The sequence below is a fragment of the Metarhizium acridum genome (genome assembly GCF_019434415.1).
Source record: "Metarhizium acridum strain ARSEF 324 chromosome Unknown scaffold_255, whole genome shotgun sequence".
NCBI classification, from domain to species: domain Eukaryota; kingdom Fungi; phylum Ascomycota; class Sordariomycetes; order Hypocreales; family Clavicipitaceae; genus Metarhizium; species Metarhizium acridum.
Genome location: NW_027094022.1, coordinates 200,430 through 214,908, shown reverse-complemented (window position 1 = coordinate 214,908; position 14,479 = coordinate 200,430). Strand labels below are relative to the sequence as shown.

General features: G+C 43.6%; 3 protein-coding genes across 3 annotated transcripts; 1 reads left to right on the top strand and 2 right to left on the bottom strand.

The window, feature by feature from the left end:
- Positions 1–6,042: 6,042 nt before the first annotated feature.
- On the bottom strand, positions 6,043–10,146 carry J3458_012297 (uncharacterized protein). Its single transcript, XM_066120018.1, has 3 exons — positions 9,570–10,146; positions 9,319–9,515; positions 6,043–9,263 (listed from the first exon to the last, which is right to left on the bottom strand). Exons 1-3 carry the CDS (start codon positions 9,670–9,672, stop codon positions 7,758–7,760), a joined length of 1,806 nt encoding a protein of 601 aa, XP_065974964.1. The 5' UTR covers positions 9,673–10,146; the 3' UTR covers positions 6,043–7,757.
- On the top strand, positions 7,035–7,697 carry J3458_012298 (uncharacterized protein; the record flags this gene model as incomplete). Its single annotated transcript, XM_066120019.1, has 1 exon — positions 7,035–7,697. One exon carries the CDS (start codon positions 7,035–7,037, stop codon positions 7,695–7,697), a length of 663 nt encoding a protein of 220 aa, XP_065974965.1.
- Positions 10,147–12,954: 2,808 nt separating the features above from the next.
- Positions 12,955–14,162, bottom strand: J3458_012296 (uncharacterized protein). Its single transcript, XM_066120017.1, has 3 exons — positions 13,627–14,162; positions 13,220–13,569; positions 12,955–13,162 (listed from the first exon to the last, which is right to left on the bottom strand). Exons 1-3 carry the CDS (start codon positions 13,782–13,784, stop codon positions 12,972–12,974), a joined length of 699 nt encoding a protein of 232 aa, XP_065974963.1. The 5' UTR covers positions 13,785–14,162; the 3' UTR covers positions 12,955–12,971.
- Positions 14,163–14,479: the final 317 nt, after the last annotated feature.

Below are 14,479 nucleotides of genomic sequence, written 5' to 3'. Positions count from 1 at the left end.
CTTTTAAAGCTCTCCATGTGCAGTCGGAATTGTGTTGCTTCCCCGAATAACAGAATACCTCGATTGTTGGATGTAGGAGGGGTCGCATTATTCTCACCTACAATCGACACTAGATTTTTTAAGTTGGGCGCGAGGGTTTAAAGATTTGCTTGTGACATAGCTTACTTTATGTGTAGCACATAGGTTTAGAATATAGCCGTTTCTTGCTGCTTATGCATTTTAACATGTTTCAAAATTCTCGCAACTCACTAATTTGACGGCGTATCTGTAGTCACTATATATATTCCTAAACTACTAGTGCTTACTGCTCACTGCCTACAGTCAAGACCGCTGAAGGCAGTCCGATTGTTATCCGATGTTGTGGCGAGCACGGCGCCGCGATTCTATATGTACATATGTGGTCAGATGTCTTATCCTTGGTGATGACTTTCATTTCGTTATTCACCTCTAATATTCGAGAACTTGGCTGGACAAGACGAAGCATTTACTGCTCTTTGTCATGGTTTAACTAGGCCAGACAAAGGAAAACGACGCACTTCCAGAAGTGCCTTCTACAATTAAACTTAATATGCCTCTTAGTTGCAGATAACCCTTGTTTTTTACTCGTTAACAATGTTCGAGCACAATTACTAGGCGGGGGACACGGCGCCTCCCAGACTACACGAGATGGAGTTTGTCCTTAGAAGTTATCTTATTCCCTCTAATAATAGTAAAATGTATAAATGAAATCAAGCGTCGCATGAATATCGAACAGATACGAGACTTTCCCTGAAAAAGCTACTACGTACTCTTGTAAGTGGAGTGAGGCAGAAGTGCAAGATGACTTTCCTTTAATCAAGGTACGATTTGAGTGCGTATGATCGCTGAATTCAGGGTTAAATAGGTTCACTTTTCGCATGGAAATTCCCTTTTCTTCTCAACTTTGTTATAAGACAGGTCGTTAGTACAATAGCCAATAGCTCACTAGAAACCTGGCGTTTAAGAACGCTTCTGGCGGCGGAGCCGTGATTGGCCGTTTGTGTTAAAGTAACAGTGTAAGCTGAGTATATTGACAACTACCTACACTAATATTGAAAAGGTGAAGACAAAAAAAGTTTTATTAGCCCAAGGAGCTCTTAAGCTCATGATCTCGACGCAGCTCATCTTGCTTGCCGGAATTAGGGCCGGGGCGGAAACGACAGCACAAGCCGAGCCGCCGCCGGTCTCAGCGCGTTACAGGACTCGGCGACTAGTAAACGTTCCCATCCTTGCCACTCTGTTCGTCTCTAAGTTGCCGATAAATCATGTCGCTCTTCTGACGACAGAAATCAGACATTCCATTTGCTGTCTCGTAATCTTGCGGAGAGCGAAAGGCGGAGTTTTCGAATGACTGGACCTGCAGTTACTCTGTAAGCACTCCACTGATAGTCCGCGTGCATTTATTCGTCAAGAGTTACCATTTGAAAGCACATTCTAACTGCAAATTCCCTACTAATGTTCATAATTTCTTTTCCAATAGCCGGGTTGACTTCTGGAGTTGGTACGGCCGGCGCGCACGCTTAGGTAGGAGCTTGAGGTACCCTGGCCTCCATCTTCCCGGCAGAAACAAGACTGCCGAGAGCTGCGATAACAGCGATGTACTTCATAGTGGATACGCGTGAAATAAAAGTTGCGACAGAATTCGGAAAACAGATTGTTATTGGGTTGTGATGTAAAAAGGTAAGCATGAATCACAGGTAGAGGAGAATCTTTCTACCTTTATATAAATTTCGTGACTACGCGACGAAAGTATTGAAAACGTAGTATCAATTAAATTAATAAGACGCTAGATAGATTAAGGGCATCTAGTAACGCTATATTTCATGGGAACATATTTACTACCAGCTATTATTGGATAGTAGCTGACCTGTGCCGGGATAGTTGACAGATTACTTTAAGCTTAAAGCTTGGCACTTACGCGGCCCTGAGGGCTGACTTGCATGGACGTAGGCCGGAGGTTACCTACCTCCTGGGTATTCGCCATTAATTACAGAAAATATGTATCCCCTCTGGTGTGTTAAGGCTCCAGTGAGGTATCTGCAGGGATGTGTATCTAATAAGAAGCTAGATTCTAAAGGGTACATATATTTACTAGTAAATTAGGTGATAATAAAAGTCCTAATAAGAAGGTTTATTATAAATTGCTATATCACATATATCGCAGCCTTAACACGATTAATGGGCTTAGTGCCAGCGATTAAGGGCATTATTAGACAGGGCCTTAAGAGGCTTTTAAGAGCTTTTTAACCGAGGCTTTTTAACCTAATAACCCTAATAAGCTAAGTAACGCGATTTTTTCCCTCTTTAAATAAATTTATACTGTGATACTAGCGTAAATTCGTTCTCGGCTTAATATTATTATCTGGAGCCGCTCGTCTTTTTATAGGCTTTATAAAGCTTATTAATTAGCTACTACTACTATTAAAGCTATAATTTATAGCGCTTAAAAATAGGCTCGCTATAAAGCTGTAAGATATAGCTGTTAATAAGTGAAATATTAAGTAAAAAGTTCCACGCTAGAGCCTACTAGCCGCCCCTATAAATTTTATGTTTATACCCTATTAAGCTTCTTAAATAATCACTAATATTTATTACGTTTATTTAATCGTTATAATTAACCGTAATAAATGGGATTAAAAGCCCTTTCTCCGGCTTATCACTAAGAACTCGCTTAATTTCCCGTAATTTTAATTATATTAATATTAGGTATTACTATAATTGTAGTTAATACTTAAAATTAGTGTAAAAGGTAATTAAAAATAATATAAGGGCGTTATTCTTCCACGTGATTTAAAGCACTTAAGCTACCTAAGATAAATTAATAAGGGTTTTCCCAATAATTATATTATAAATAACTTACTATTCCGTTTTTTATTAAAATAGCCTTTAAAGTGCCTTAAGGCTAATACTAGCCCTTTATATTATAGGCCTTAGCTATAATAAACGGCTTATAAAGGCTATAATTAACGCGGTAGGTACTTATAGTAATAGCATTTAATTTACGAAGGGCCTTAAAGAGGTTAGGCGACGAAAAGAGGTTATCTAGAAAGACGTGGTATATCTGCCGCGGTAGTAGATTTACTAGGGTAATAATAACGCTTTAAGTTAGGTTAAGGTAGATTTTATTATTGTCTTTAAGCTTTAAGAATCTCTTTTATTTCTAGTAGCTAATAGGGCCTAATAGAGCCTTTAAGTCGTACTAAATCTACCGTAAAAAGAAGCCCTATTAGGCTGCAGCTTAAATTTTAAAGCCTTAAGGTATTAGCTTGAAAGAGATGTGTATTATTTAGCTTAATCTCCCTAAAAAGCGCTTTATAGCCTTATTAATAGCGATATTTATACCTAAATTATAGAGTTTTAAAGACGCCTTTTATATGTAGTTAAACCACTTATTAACGTGAGTAAAAGACCTTTTTTTAATATCTTTACGTTTATATAAGAAGATTCGTAAATGCTAGAAAAGCTACTAAAATTAATTAAAGGTTATAAATTTAATAATATTATACGTAAAGTGCTATTAATACTTTTTATAAATAATTCAATAGCTTAAAATCCTTTATTCCTTATAAATTTCTATGTAAATTAATATCACGAGTTATATATAGATTTCTGCGCTAGTTATAGGCTTTTAAGTGTTTTTTTAAGACCGTTTTTAAGGGAGGCTATAACTACTAGGTATTAAACCTTTATTCGTGTATTTAACCTATTTTTTAACTAGAAATTTAGGTATAAAATACTAGGAAAGAGTAAGTGCTAATAATAGAAGAGGTTAAATTAAAGGCTCGTAATATATAGGTTAAAAAGAATAAAATTTAGGCTCGTAAGCCTTAATAGGTAGGTTATTAGAGTGGCACGTGTTATTAGCTACTTGCTTACGTGTGCTATTTTTATTATTAATTAAAAATTCGCCCTTAAATACCCTTAATACAGCTTATTATAAGGGCTACGAGCCTTCTAAGGCTGCTAGAATGTTAGGAGTTATTAGTAGCTTTATAAAACGCGTTATATAGTGTTTTAGTGTGCTAAAATTTAGGCTACTACTAATGTCACCCGAGGTCACCAGTTGCCGGCAGGGGTGTTGTGGGGCTCGTGACCCCACTAGAGCCTTAACACACCAGAGGGGATAGGGGTTTGACGTTTGTCTCGGGTGTGAATGGACCGCCGGAAGCATAAGGCTGCGTCGTGGAGTATATGTATCACAGAGGCCCCATCAATTAGAGTTTAGACCCTGAATATGTAGCCAGATGTGACACGAATCAATGATAAGGGGGGTTAAGAGATGATTATTACAAAGAGCGTGTAAGGGGTGAAGTGTACCTAATAATACGAGAAAAATCTCCTATTAGTATAAGTTATTATTATAAGAGCTATCACCCTCTTCTTATTTAACTTGCATTATAATTAACAGCTACTAGTAGAAAGAAAAAGTATTATTGTAAAGCCTCTTCCCCCACGAACTTTCTTATTAGGTTACTCATGGCTAAACTTCCAGGGGTTGGCCTGTCAAGTCGCTTACGTCGAGTTATAACCAATTTTATGCTCTGAACGGCGGTTTCCACTCGATGGCACGATTGATGGCACGATTTAGTAGGTTAGCACATGGGTCCTACTACTTGGCGAGTCAGTAGTTGGTGTTCTCAATGCAGCCTCGGAATAACAGAAACTGATGAGTTTGTGTGTAGGAATGCCCTGTTTTTCTTCCAGCTGTTTAGTCTGGTATACACTATCCTGTCGGCGGATCCGGCGTACATGAATACCATCGTTCTTGGCCTTTAATGGGGTGAAACAATGATTTGATCTTCTCCTCTCATCACATTTGCATTCAACGCCTTAGGCTTTTGGGTTACCATTCTTTCGAGCCGAATCATGTGTACGTATGGCGCTAGGCATCTTGCCTTGCTGCCGCTCTCGTACAATATGATCGAGTCATGATGCAACTGGTATGCCCATATAATGGATATCATTTGCCAGAGAGAGCACGGACTGTGGAAATACCCCGGTGAAGATGGACGGCTCCAAGGGCTAGAACCATGCGAAGGCTGGGTGGGAGTCCGTGGACCAAGCAGTCATTACAACCATTCCATTTGTTACCGTGTGTCTACAATCCAACCCCTATAAGTTTAGCCATGAGTAACCTGACAAGAAAGTTGGTGGGGGTTATTTACAGGGACTTTTCTGTTAATAGAAGCTGTTTTTATTTATGTTAGTAGCTGTTAACTATAATATAGCTTAAATAAAAGGGGAGTAGTAGCTCTTATAAGAGTAACCTTTATTAATAAGAGATTTTATCGCGTTATTAGGTACTTTAAACCTTTATATACTCTTTATAATAGTAATATCTTATTTGCTTTAACCCCCCTTGCTATGTCACACCTGGCTAAACATTCAGGGTCTGAATTGAATCTAGCTGAGCTGTGTAGCAACTTTCTGATATTTTTATGCAGAACTGTGGTCGGTCTTGCAGGGATTCTAGGTAAGCATCTATCGTTTACGTGGCCCCGGTACTTGTACTGCTGCCATCGCATAAGCATAATGTTCCCCTACGAGAGCAATCAACGACTCTTCGGTAGGCGTAAGGGGGGGCAGTCGGTCTGGCAGAGGGCTAAAGTCGAGCCAATTATCCCCGGTTATGCACTAGTCAACACCAATAAAAGAGTCAAACTTGTTGCGCAATGTGACAAGGGCTGGGGTTTGAGGGCTTGGAGCAAAAGACTCAATTCAATGATTATCTTGTAGGATGTCAAAGGTCCCTAGTTCAAGAAGAACGAGAGGGCCAGAAGACCTCTATACATACATGGAAGGAATAAAAAAACTCATCCGATGGAGCGCATTGCTCGGGCGGCGAAATGAAAGGACCTGAATAGGCGGGGGGTTATGAAATGTGAAGCTAGGATAGTAAGCAGACCGTGAGGGGAATAAAAGCATTAGTTAAAGAGTGGATTGAAGTCAAGAGTATAAGTTTACGAAGAAGAGGAGGTTTAATGTCAACACTTTATAACAGTCTTGTAGCATAATTTTTTAATTGGTTTATTCAAATGCCTCCGATGCTCATAATACCGTTCATCTTGCAACCACCCACCACCAAACCGAGGAGGAATACCGTCAATGGGAAGAAAAACCTCTCGCTCCTGTCCGTATCCACCTAATCCATTTCTACCTTTTAGTTCGACACTTGGCGGATGAACTATTCTTCGAAGTCTCGGAAAAGTCTACCAGTATTCCACACCCCCTTTTCCTTAAAACCTCTGGATTCCAAAAGGCATTTGATCCTTTCATAGTCCCACGGAGAAATCCCGTAGCTGTGGTGTCCCTGATACAACCACTTTACACTGGATTTGTACTTGTAGTCTGCGGGTCAAGGATTGCACGGGTTAACGGGCGCGGGATTGCGTTCGGGAATGCCTGAACGGCATTGTGACCGAATACTTCATGAGCGGAATACGTCCGGCCGCCAACTGAATAACAACGCGTGAAGTAGAGCACCGAATTGCGGCATCTAGCCCCAATCAGGAGCGCCGAAAGGCTTTACCCCGAGAAGAGAGGATCGCAGAGGCTGCATATTACTGTAATTGATCTGCAGAAGACGCCGCAAAACTTTGCCAGTTGCTTTGATGCCATTTAAGGCATCCTCTACTACGTCGCTGTCTTCTGAATCTTCTGAAGCCCTTGTCTCTGAACAATGGCGCCTAATAAAACTTATGGAGAGATGCTAGTTGGCCTATTAGGGCGTTATTTTCTGGTGGTGTTGACACTACCATTCCCTGGTTATTAAGGTCCTTGCGGAACACTCTCTCCCGTTTCCTTTTCCCATATACATCCAACAAGATGACACTGAGATCCTATCTACAGCATCTGAATTGGGGCCTGACTGTTGACGGGATCTCCAGGTTGACAGGAGTCACAAGGCATCCGACACCATTTCACTTCACCTGTCGGATATACCTTGGATCCAACATCTCCATACCCCCACAACTGCTTTCACACCGCCTATTGTACACATTCTAGCAGTTATAGCAATGGCACATTATATGGCTGAGACGGAGTTATTTAATATTGACCTAGAGGTGGTCGATTTACTCCGGGATATGAGCCACGAAGACCTTCGCTCTTTCGCAGCCATGGAAGAACATCGCATGAACAATAGCGAGATGAGCCAGCGTAGGCTATCCATGGATGATCTAAATCGCGCCGTCGACGTTGTCAATATGGCAGTAGATGCCACTCCGAAAGACCACCCCGATCGAGCTGGTCGGTTAAACATCCTTGGAATCAACCTTGTCAGGCGATTCGACCGCACCGGGTCCATGGATGATTTGAATTGTGCTCTACTCTGCTTTAAACAAGGCTGGGCTTGTCATACCGCTCCCCCATCTATTCGCATTCATCAAGCTCGGAAGGCTGCTCGCATCTTCGCTTCGCAGTTAGACTGGGAACAAGCAAGCACCTTGCTACAACACGCCGTAGACCTCCTTCCCACTGTGAGCCCACGCTCATTACAGCACACTGACAAGCAGCATATGCTCGCAGACTCCGCCGGTTTAGCCTCTATGGCAGCAGCCACGGCTCTCAATGCGGGAAAGGACCCTTATTACGCTTTGCAATCCCTCGAACTCGGCCGCGCTGTGATTGCCGACACTCCTCTGTCGACCCCACGCCCTTCCATCAGCCGTAGGTACTGAGGCATTCGCCTATCCAGCCGAATGACATGCATCTGTTTGATCGGCAAGGAATTGACGCACCTAATACTCCACTCCCGCTGATGATGACTGTCCTGCCTGCTCTGCCCAAGTGAGAGTCCCGTTAGCGTTAGCGTGAAACCAGTTTCCCGTTGTCTCGTCCCACTCCCAATATGGCTTATCGCGTCCACCTTCCTGTGCTTGAACATTGTTAGAAATGCCACTGCTAGATCTGCTACCTGTTCTGCGCGACGATGAGGATTTGCGCCTCTTCCCACTGCTGGTCGCAGAGGAATCAGAAGGTGGCAGGCGGGACTTGGCCGCCTCGGAAGATCTCATCCTGCTCTCTTCCAGAAGGCTATCAAGGCAATTCTGAATGTCCTTCAATCGCCTGTCCTTCCCCCAGTCGATAATGTTGCGAATGTACTTGCGGAATTCCAAGAAATGATCTGGCCTCTGAAGCAAGAAACTCTCGACATTCGCCATGTAGTAATCGAGCTCGTTGTGCTTCCATGAGATGTACAGTCGGGCCTCTGTGCCGCTCATGGCGACGCTGAATGCCGCAGTGTTAACTGGCTGGATCTCCGCACTCTTACAATGCCTTAGCTGGCGATTAAGGCGTTCCGAGATATTGACACAAGATGCCGACCCGCCCAAGCATTGATTCGTCGCCACCCAGAGACTTCCAGTCCCAGAAGGTCCGTCACCCTTGAACTCGATGACGAAAAATGGACAAATCATATTCTGGCTGTTTGCGACCATTGTATTGCCCATAGAGTTGAACTGGGTTTGCTGCGCTCTTGTAAACGCCCCATTGCGGGTATATCCATAAATCATACCTGGGACTGGATTGCTGACTTTGAGCTTCGAGCCGCTATTGGGAACAGTGTGCCTAGCCATCGGTTGTCTGTCGCTGCGCTTTAGACTGTCCGACGACTTGGGATCATGGAAAATGTGACTATTGAAATACTTTTCCACGTCCGGTTCTGCTGTACCTAGCGAGAGATCGTACAAGTCCCTGTTTTGCCTGATCTCATCTAGCGACGGACCCGGAGAATCACGGTTTCGGCGAACATAATCCACAATGCTGGCAACGTCTTCAGGGATTGGATCGCAGGGATGACACATATAGATATTGTTCGCGGCTAAGTTCGTTTCTCGGTATAAGGGGTCCTCGACTAGGCTTCTTCCAGATCGCCCTGAACTAGGCGTGGCACCAGTGAGGTCCGACGGTGCGACGGATCTGGCATCTGCATCTGTTCGGTACGACCAAGAACCAGTAGACGCCGGGGTCGGAGGTACCACAAACCCATCGGCATCCCGTACATGGCCCATTTCCGGCGCCGATTTCGTGACTTGTCTTGAAATGATGTCGTCGTTTGAACGGCAAAGGTAGCTATCCGACCGACAGCATGACACTGGATCCGACCCGACAGACTCGAGCCAGTTGGAGACAGAGGTATGGACAGACGCGGAACGGGTATTTAGATGGATGGGATCAACGAAGTCTCTGAGGAACGAGGCGTGAACACGCTTGGTAGAGCTCGGCTTTGGGTGTTGTAGAGTCGTCTGTTAGACTGTCCATTAGTGGTTGGTCGGTCTCCATGAGCGAACGTTGTCTTACCTTGTTCACCTGGTCTGCTCTCTTGTTGTCGACTCTAGGTTGTTGCGTGTCTGCCGGCGTCAGTCGGGCTCTCTTCGCTGGTAATGGATCGAGTTCAGTTGTCGCCTCGCGGTGTCTTTTCGAAGTCTCCACGAGCACCGTATCTCGAGCGAGATCTCCGCCCACTGACGATATTCTTCTGTGAACTGACGGAAGTTCTGTACCTGATGAGTTAGCAAGCCTTTGACTTCTCCAGAAAGGGCCGTGGGCACCTCCACCAGTGTCTGCAACAGCGTCCAACAATGCTTCCTGCAGGGACTTGGATAGTTTCACACGGGAATGGCGCGCCCGCGACTTAAAGATGCCGCCGTTCATAATGGGGGCGCGTCGGTGCGAAGGAAGGATTAGTTCTCTGTTGGCGCTTACGGTGGCCGGCAGATGGCCAAACGTGAGACGCAGGATCGTTGGTTTGTCGAGTGCAGTTGCGAAGAGAAGATGTATCGAGGTGGTCTCTGGCTCGGCGGCACGAAAATCCACTCCGCTGCTGCCGCAGCGGACACTCCGGCGAACGACTGGCCGTCGTGATCCTTCAAAAAGTAGGGTTGTCTCAGCGTTGACTTCTCATATCCAATCCGGCAAACGGACGGATTAACCGCAGGCCAAGGATAGGTCCAGGCAGACACAACACTTGTTGACATGTCGTACGACAAACATCGCGGCGTGGCTGAAGGACGGCCCGCGTGAGTTGGTTTTGCTTTGTTTTCAGACCACACGGCGTTGGTCAGACTTCCGACAAGCTGTCCCAAAATTCTGGCCAGAAGTTGCCTTCTCCAGTCAGCTTGGCCTTTTTGGCCGGAGAATCGCTTCGCGAAGGCTCGCTTACACACTGTCGCTTCAGATTTTTGTCGCCTCGCCAGGAGCGGCCAATCGATATGGCCTGAGTGATCGATGGATCCCTTTAAGTGCGCTAAGGTGCCACTTACGTACCGAATAAGAATGTGAACTAATAAAAAGTCTTAAATTAAAAGGTATATTTTCTTATTAAGAATTAATATAATAGTATAAGTATTAATAGTTTTTAAGTTTATAAAGAGCTATATTATATTATATAAGAATTTTAATGTAAAAGGTTTTATAGCTAATCTTATTACTAAAAAGGTACCTGCTAGGTATCGCAGAAAAGTGGGTCTGTTATAAAAGTGGCACCTTAGCGCACTCAAAGGGATGCAAATAGCTGGTAGTCGTAGTTAATGGTCGTTAGCATGCGTGGTAATCGTGTTTAAGTTAGCATAGCGACGGATTTATTAGCGAAAATAACGCATGGTGACACTGGAGAGCTCCCCTCGTCCAACTATTACCCGCCTAGTTGTGTGCGAGGTTCACAATAAGAAAGTGGGGACTATTTTAGACTGATCCACCGCTCACTTGAGTTGCATTTCTTAATTAAGCGAAGCTTTTCTATCCCTTTAAGTGCGCTAAGGTGCTACTTTTATAATAGACCCACTTTTCTACGATACCTAGCAGGTACCTTTTTAGTAATAAGATTAGCTATAAAACCTTTTACACTAAAATTCTTATACGATATAGCTCTTTATAAACTTAAAAACTATTAATACTTATACTATTATATTAATTCTTAATAGGAAAATATACCTTTTAATTTAAGACTTTTTATTAGTTTACATTCTTATTTAATACGCAAGTAGCACCTTAGCGCACTTAAAGGGATACTCTAACCCACAACTCTAGCCTGGGCATAATTAGCCTAGCTACAAGCCTAATAGGGTGGTTCGTGTCTGAAGACAGACTCTTAAATAATAGATATTATTCTGGGTATACTTGTGTAACAGGAACTCAATCCGTCGCACCCCACTATATCGTCGGGTTAACACTATACTAGTCTCGTTTCGTTATCCTGAGTCCTAACGTAACCAGTTAGGTTAGAACCTAAAATTACAGTAAACCAGGTCTATAACGATATCCTTCGTGAGGCTTTTTTCATTGTTATAAGGCGACTATTATTAAGATGCGACTATTATAGGGCTTATACCTTTAACTAAATTTACTAGGTAAATATATGTAATAATATTATAAGATATATATATAAAGATCGTGTTTTTTTTTTGCCGCGTTACGAGCTTCCTACCAATCGTGTTAAAGCCGCTATTAAAGCTGTTAAAGCTGTTAAAGCTACTGTTAAAGCTTATCGCGGCCCTCGTTAACGCGCCCGTTAACACGCCTATTAACGCGGGCAAAAAAGGGCTTAATTTAATACGTATCACGTGCCACAGCTAAAAGAGCCTCGCGGCGGTTATCCTAATCCTTAAGCTAGCGTTTACAGCTTTAATTATTGCTAAGCAGCTTTAATTTTCCCTGCTAATTAGTGCGTGTATATAGTATTATAGAAAGAATAACGCGTTAAAGGCTGCGAAATTCAGCCCTTATAATAGAGGCCTAATAACGATAAAAACACTAAAATATATAGTAACTAAGCCTAAGGTTAACGATATTACAAGTAATCTAACTATTAACGATTTATTAGGGAAAACCCTTAAATAACCGTGAATTATTATAAAAACCCGAATATCGCTAAGATACAGGATCGTTATAGACATGGTTTACTGTACTAAAATCTATGGCGCCAAAAAACATGAAGCTGAACAAAACCAGGCACACGTTAAGTTGTGGACATTACTTCGCCGACTATGAAATGGTTGTATTAATTTTAAACACTGTATCTTTAATATTAATAGATTAAGCTGGGCAAACACATTCAATAAAAGCAAGGTACAGTGGGAAAAACGTGTAGGCGCCATCCTTCTAAACCCGCTGTGACAACGAAATTCCTGTGCTGCCCTACCTACGGTCGCGAGGCTCTGAGGTTGACCCCATGAACACGGGCAACATGGTTACGGAAATGGTCTAAGCTTGTTAACTTCAGATCAGCATCCCTACATTTCGGGTGGTTACACACGATAATGTTAGAGCTCTTCATAGTATCCAGAATCCAGATGTTGGCTGTCAAAATGATCATTTATCACCGCAGGACGGCAATAGGAGAAAGTCCTCTCTCCAATGGACAGAGTGTTGTCGCCGATGTAGCGAGGGCACTGCGTTTTCAGCATTAGAAGGGGAAATGTGTCTAACTCTGGTGACTCCTCCTTTATGTGAATATCTGTAAAATCCCAACTCATCGGGTCGCCATCCGAGATTTTGTGGACTCTCTTGCGTTTAATAGTCTCTCTTTTGCTGCTCAGCGCGACCATTAACTCTGTAACTTCAATGCGAAGTTTACAGTATTCTTCATAGCTTTGCTTGTCTGGCTGCTAGTGGCATAGGAGCTTAGCGAGCTGGGCTCGCTCGGGTATGTGAAGGTTAATAGCCGGCTCTGACATAATAGCCTTAGCCTCGTCGTCGCTTTCGCCTGCGAGTTGCCGTTCTATCTCCCAAGTGGGACGGTTATAAAAGTAGTATTGTTGACACTGTTTTCTGAGGGTTTTCTCTCGTTGTGTGCGCTTTGTACGAATTGTCTTTATAAGCTTTCGTATCTGATCCTCGTGTTCGGTACCTTGGACTCTATATCGTCCTTTCTTGAGCTGATCTCTGCGATCCTTAAGTTGTGCAATTTCAGGGTCCGGCGGCAAGTTCCTCAACACCTCTGCAGGCACCATGTTTTAACTGGCTCGTGGATCCCGGGTTATACTCATAGGTGTGAACAAATCAACTAGGCAGTCTTCGGTCGGCTCGTCAGCAACAACCCTCTCGAGGTGGAACTGGACCTTGTCGTTGATGTACGCGCTATTGAAAGTGGCCCATTTAGGGTCATGCCGCATCATTTGATCGCGCACGGCATCCGATGCCCTGCCTGTTCATGTCGATAATTAATACAATTCTGAATTTAACTGCAGAATAGCGGACATACCATTAGCTTTGTTTGCAGCTCCTCTACGGAATGCTCTCGGCCTAAAAGCTTGCTCGAATCCAGTATCTAGTGTTTGGCGCTGCATGTCGTCATTCAGCTTGCCGTATGGAAGGGCCTTGTCCGTAGAGACAACGGAGCCTTCAAACCCACGGAAAATAGGCCGTTTTAGCCATTTTTGCTTCCATCGAAGCTGCTGGCATTGTTCTGGACCTCTGTTGTGGATTTTGAATACATCTGCAACGGTCTTTAAACTCGGAGCGTCAAATGCCTTATCGCTAATAGCAAGGCTTATTATAATATTTATAATGCAAAACATAAGTCTTCTTGTTCCAGTAAAGAGGAAGATAGTTCTGCGAAACATTAATCATGTAATACAGGTACGAGAAGGAAGATAAGCAAATACTTACGGTTTAGGTTTTCGGTCTTCACCTTTATGATGTATAAATTTGATTGACATGGTCGGAACGTCTTTCCCAGTTTCGGGGTGACGTACAATCGACAAGAAAATATCCTCATAATAAAGTGCTTTGGGCCGGCCACTATGCTCCGTTTCCTGAGAAAGCATTTCTTCGAGCAAACGGTCAGCGTTATCTGTATCCTTATTACCATCATCTGAGTCCTCAGTCCCAGCTGTCTTTCGGCCGTAGATGTCTTGCCACGAGCCATCCTTTGGCTTCTTTTTCTCGTTATCTACAATCTCTCCAGGTCGAGCACCAGTAAATGCAAGTAGCAGGTAGCAGCCTAATAGCTGAATTCTGTGTCGCTCGGAAGGAAATATAGAGTCGTCGTAGGCTAGGTTGAAAGTTTGCAGCGCTAGCAAGTCATCAGTACCAAGGACTGGCTTGCCGTCAACGTTCGGCGGGCGCAAACGCCATCTCGTAACTAGAACTGTATCGTGCTACTTTAAAATACTACGCCACCCCTTGCACGTTAGAGCTGTGGGTGCAAGGGGTACGATCATCCGAAGGCTGGGAGTCCTTGGGCCAAGCAACTATTAAGCCATTACATTTAGCTAGCTATCTAGTTATGCAGAGCCGTGGTCTGACCTATATGGATTCCGTGTAAGGACCTGTCGTCTTCTATGCCGCTCATCCCTCATCTTCATCTTCATACCCTCTGGTGGAGACTCGTAAAACAGGTGACCACGATCAAAGGGCGCATCCAGCATCAAGCCCTGGAGCGTTTTTACGCGAGAGACAGCTACGTAGCTTAAACCAGTCTGAAAGTCCCGACAGGAGAGATCTGTCACGATGACATCTT